Genomic DNA, 6,000 nt, shown 5'->3' on the forward strand with positions numbered 1-6,000 from the left:
AGAGTAAAGAATGAATATTAATATTTCTATGTTGTCTTTGTGAAACTGTGTTATTTAGTATAAATTATACTTTCTGCATGTTTAATTACACTGAGAATGGTTTCAGCAGAGTGTTGTATTGACTTTGTCGTTTCTGTGATCATGGAAGGTTTTTGTACAGCTGATCAACCAGCTCCAGTCACTGTGAGTCTGTTAACGTTAACAGAGAGTTAACAGCAGCAGTCCTGTCCTGTAGTCCATCATGTTAAACTGTGTGTCCACTGTCCTCTGTCTTCCTCTCTGCAGTCAGATAAGTAGAGGTGGAAGACATCTGAGTTTTGCATGGACTCCTCCTCACAGGGAGCAGAGAGGTGGACTGGACTGTGACTCCACTTTGTGTTTTATGAAATCATTGAGGAGAATTTGGTGATGACAACTTTGAAGTCATTCATTTGACGGTTTCACAAACAATGTGTTTGAATCTTGTCCATGAAAATATCAGTCACAGTGTTTTCTCCTCAGCACCTTCTGGTTACATTGTAAAATTATATTTTGTTTATAATTAATACAAGTCAAGTCACTTGATTGATGATATTAGAAACTTTAGCAGTTTATTGATTGATTGTTTTTCATGAAGAAGAAACTTTAATTTGGAGTTATTAAAATCCTTTGAGGACGACCAGAAAGAACTAAAGCTGTTGATACTGTCATGAATGATGAATCTGTACATTGATCAAAGAGAAACTGAACTTACATCCAACAACTCAGTCAAATCAATAATGAAATACATCTTTTGGTAAATGAAATGCATTGTCATTGTTCTTATTAGATAATTATTACAATTGATATTTCCATTTTTCCATTCCACAACATCATTACAATAAAAATTAAATCCTTGTAACTTCTGATTGTAAGTTTATTCTATTAAAGACTTTGTGATTCATAATAACTTTGAGATTTCATCTGAAATTGATTTAATAAAGAAAAAGTGTTTACACACAAACACCCTGAAAAACTTATTATTTTTGTGTTAAATAAAAATAAAATAAAATTTTTTAATTCTTCTATGGCATTATATTATAATTAATAACAGAATTGAGATGATCAGCTCATATTCTGTATAAATGACTTTCTACTCAGTCAGTTCTTCTCAGTGAGCTGGTGTGAAACCATCAGTGGTCTGAGGGCTCCTCCTCTGGTGGCTTCATGTATCAAGTGTTCAGGCACTGAGGGCTTTTTGTTCAGGTCTACTGATGCTTTGTGTTATTGTGAGTCTCTGGCACAGTAATACACAGCAGAGTCTTCAGGCTGCAGATTCTGTCCATTTAGAGTCACTCTGTTGTTGGAAGAGTCTAAGTCGATGCTGAACTTGTTCTTCAGTGAATCTTTGTAGTATGAAGCTCCAGTATATTTGCTTCCAATCCACTCCAGTCCTTTCCCTGCAGGTTGTCTGATCCAAGCTGTGTAGTAGCTGTTAACAGAATAAGAGACCTGACAGGTGATGGTCAGACGTTGACCTGGCTGAACAGTCTCAGAGTCTGGCTGTGTCAACTGTTCACACTTCACACCTGTTAATGAGGAAGAAAATCATTTTGTTTTTCATCAATTCCAAACACAGAAATGTTGAGTGAGACAAATCCAGAGAGACTCACAGGATCCAGCTGCCAACAGCAGCAGCAGAGCTACAGAAAACATGGTTTATGGTGAAAGTGATGAGCTGTGAACTCCACTGACAGTCTGATGGGAAGTTTTTATAGCTGAGGAACAAGGAAGGTCCCTGAGTTTGCATAGAACCAAACATATCAGGAAGTAGGAAGATTATATCATGAAAGAAGCTTCCACAAATAAAACTATTTTATGTGCAGAATAAAAATATTTCCAGTGAATGAGGTCATTTTGTTTCAGAATTAATTGTAACATTTTCAAATTGTCCATGTTAACTTTTCCATGTGAAAATATGACATAAATCATTCTGTATCACAAGCTTTGTCATCTGACTGAAGAATAAATCAATGATGAGCTCGTGTAAGTTGGAAAACTTGTAAGTCAATTAATTTCCAAAAACTTGAATGTAAATGATGATTTAATGGTGATGATATCACTCATGGAAACAAAAGGAACAAATGTGATGTGTTTTTCAGTCCAGGGCTGAAGTGTCAGTCAGCTGGGATCAATAACAACAGCAGATATCAGTGTTTCCTTTTAGGTCCAAAAGACACAGAAAATTGTCACTGCCTGACCTCTAGTGGTTTGAAAACACAAACTCCAACATCATTATGAACTGAGCCATGAATAACTTTTAATGTGACATCATTTCCAGGCATAACTTTATATTTCCACATAATCAAAATATTGACGCTATTTAAATCATCACCGTTTTTTTCTTTTCATTCTTATAAAAGTGTCATAGGTTTTTTCCTTTTTTTTTATAATTTAATTTGCATATGTAAATTAAACACATTTTTATCTTAATTTTACTCTGAGTTGCCAGCTGTGATTGGCTCCAGTCAGCGTGGCTCCCAAACACAATAAGAAATAGTCTTCAGACTGCTCATCTCCAGATGCAGCAGCTCTCTACTGTTGTCTCTGCAGACGGTGAACCAGCCTTGGATTGACTCAGAGTAGGTTTGCTCCTGCTGCTGTGGCTGCTAATATATGTAATCCAACCCAGTCCACAGACGCAGACCATGTCAGAGCCACCAAAGTTAAACCCAGAGGCTGTAGACGGCAGGCTGAGGGATTCTCCAGGTCTTTTAGCTGCTGGTTAGGACAAATGGACCTGGTTGGAGTTTATTGAAGATGTTTTCTCTTATCCAAGAAGCTTCACACAGGAGGACCAACTCATCAGGACTAGACTCAGCAGTTTCCTTCCACCAAAAGAAACAGTCCACTCTTTGAGTCACAACAGTGTTTTTATTATGTGGTTATAAAGAGTGAAGAAGAAGATCTCTGTCACAGTAGAGGAAGCATCCCTCCACAGAGGAGGAGGCCTCAGACACCATCTACCCCCCCACAGTGCTGTCCTCTCATCCATCCACACTTGGCCTCATGTGACTTCCACTACTGTCCCTCATACCTGAAACGCTTCTATCCAGGTCATTAACTGATTAAGTTCAGGGTTGTTTTTCTTTTTCTTTTTTCTTTTTTACAAACACAGAGCAGAACATAACACAGAAGAGTGAAAAGGCTCAAAGTCCTATGAGAAGAGGGCTGGAAGGGGGCAGTGACGGTGGTAAGTGGGGATCCATCCACAGGAGGGAAAAATCATATTAAATCAAAAACAGAAACAGTGCACCACAATACACGCTCAAAAACACTAATGTACTGATGATAAAATATTATACATTAAAACCTGGCCTGTGAGTTGTGTTTTAAAATCAGTGATGGTGATGCGTTGCTGGAGTTTCAGTGATTGTTGCAGATTGTTCCCAGCTGCGGGAACAGAGAACATGAAAGCCCTCTTCCCAAACTCAGTCATTCTGGGGACAGAGGCAGTTAAAAAGTCCAGCGAGCGCAATCTGTATGACGGATTTGATGTGAAAGTGAGGTCGGTGCAGAGGTATGAGGGAAGTAGTCCAGTCATTGCTGGATAGCTGAAGGTGTACCAGTGGAGAAGTCTACGTGCAGACAAGGACAGCCAGCCTACTTTAGGGTACAGTGTACAATGATGGTTGAATGATTTACAACCAGTGATGAATCTTAAGACACTGTGATTAGTGGCATCCAGCATATGGAATGAAGTAAAACAGGCATTCATGTACAGTACATCACCATAATCTAATTACATATAAAAGTAGCAGCAACAAGCCTCTTTTTAGACACGAATGAGAAACAGGATTTATTTCTGAAATAGAAGCCCAATCTCACCCTTAGCTTCTTTGCCAAGTTCTCAATATGTGGTTTAAAAGACAAATTGTCATCAAGCATGATGCCTAAGTATTTAAAAGTGGAAACATTCTTGATAACAGTACTTTGAGATGTATATACAGCAGGAAAAGTTAGCTTTGTCTCTGGGTTTGGTAAATGTCATCGTATTGGTTTTATCTGCATGAAGCACCAGTCTCAAAAGCAGAAGTTGGCCTTCAATTTCTTTAAAAGCAGCTTGTAAGTGATTAACGGCAGTCAGCACCGTGTTTCCAAAGCAACATATGACAGTATCGTCTGTGTAAAAATGGACATTTGCATCTTGAACATTTTTCCCCAAATAAATAGTAAACAACAAAGGACCTAATATAGAGCCTTGTGGCAGCCCCTTATGGACATCCAAGGCATCAGAGGAGCAACCATCAACAACCAATAGCAGAATTAGACAGTCCTATATTAGCCAGTCCGTGCATTAATACGTCATGGTCCACCGAATTAAATGCCTTGGAAAAATCTCTAAAAAGAGAAGCACAGTGTTATTTTCTATCCAGGGCCATAACAATATCATTTAATACTTTGGAAGTTGCAGTGACTGTGCTGTACGATTTTGGAAAACCAGATTGATAACAAGATATATTATCATTAATAATATGATAATGATTTAATTGTCTGCCAGAATTTCCAAAGGTTATTTAAACTTTCTGCTGTAAGGGCCAGATAATAGCTGGATTTATCCTTCTTAAATAAGGCAGTACATTTATTCCTTAAGCATCCCAAAGTCGTCCAGAGAGCATTGCTATTTGACTTTCTTGCTTTCGCCCCATGATAATTTCTTTTGCGAATTAAATTAGTAAATTCTTCAGAGACCCAGTTTTTTCCCCACTCCTTTCTCTATACCTTTTGTAGGGGGCATGTTTATCAATGATTGACCTAAGCAAGTCAGCAAAATAAGGCCAGGCTAGTTCAACGTGAAGTATTATGGAGACCCTGCTCCAATCAGTGAAATTCAGGTCGTGCCTGTAGGCCTGTTCACTGAAGTGTTTTGTGTCACGTTTTGTGCTGGAACGAGGCTTAACCTTTGGAATTGTAGTATTCCTGACACCTGCAATAACACAGTGATCACTCACATCGTATGGAAATACACTTACAGAGGTATACTTATGAGGATTATTAGTCATGAGCAAATCAATTCAAGTAGATTTTTCTGGACATTTTAGATTTGGATGAGTGAGAGAATCAATTAACTGTGTCAAATTCATTGAATTCCAGTAGGTTTAAAATCCATCAGAGGCTGGTGACTGCCAGTCCCAGTACAGATCACCACAAAGGGCTATCTGGCTGTCAGATAGTTGAGAAAGAATATTAGATAAGGAGGACAGGGTTTCCTTGGCTGCAGAAGGGGGTCTGTAGAAACCAACAACAGTAACATAACAACCCTTGGACAACTCAGTCTGCAAGGCTGATTAGGTATGGACTTCTTTACCAATACTTTAGTGTGGAATTTACATTTAGAATACACAACTACACCTCCACCACGTTCAAAACGATCAGCACGATTTATATTGTAACCACCAATAGAAATGGCATTATGGTTTATAGATTTGTTTAACCCACTCTCAGAAATGACAATGATATCAGCATTGGTTGTGTGCGCCCACACTCTAACAAAGTCTATTTTAGGTAGAAGACTTCGGGCATTTAAATGAATAATACCCAAACCAGATCTTGCAGTCCGTGATCGGATCCGATAATAAAACGTATACGAGGGGGATCTGTGCGCCCAAAGTCACCGCTGTTTAGTGTGTAGTGTGGTGTAGATGGGGGGCAGAGCGGGGGAGAGAGGTACCTGACCGGGAGTGACAGGCAGGCAGGCAGGGAGGAGCAGGTGGAGACGCCAGCAGGACAATCAAAGCAGACCAGTGTGATGATCCATGCGAATTTCTGAAGTTAATCCAGCCAGTAAAGCAGCGAGAGTGATGAAGAGCAGGTTCAATAAGAAAAAGCCATAAAAAGGCATAAAAACTATGAGTAACAGACATTAAAATCTCACAGACAGAGTTTCCATTTGTTCCAGTTTGGGCTTTTACCCTGTTTATTTTTGATAGAGTTAGATCCAGCTCAGGATTATTTCTCTCTGGTGGTGTTACGGCCACCGCT

At 39.0% G+C, this 6,000-nt stretch overlaps 1 gene segment (V, D, J or C); it reads right to left on the reverse strand.

Annotated features, from left to right (window-relative positions):
- Positions 1–1,066: 1,066 nt before the first annotated feature.
- On the reverse strand, positions 1,067–1,703 carry LOC115048035 (Ig heavy chain V region 5A-like). The segment is given in 2 exon segments: positions 1,067–1,547; positions 1,632–1,703. Coding segments are annotated over 2 exon segments (348 nt in total).
- Positions 1,704–6,000: the final 4,297 nt, after the last annotated feature.

This window comes from Echeneis naucrates, chromosome 8 (assembly GCF_900963305.1).
Source record: "Echeneis naucrates chromosome 8, fEcheNa1.1, whole genome shotgun sequence".
NCBI lineage: Eukaryota > Metazoa > Chordata > Actinopteri > Carangiformes > Echeneidae > Echeneis > Echeneis naucrates.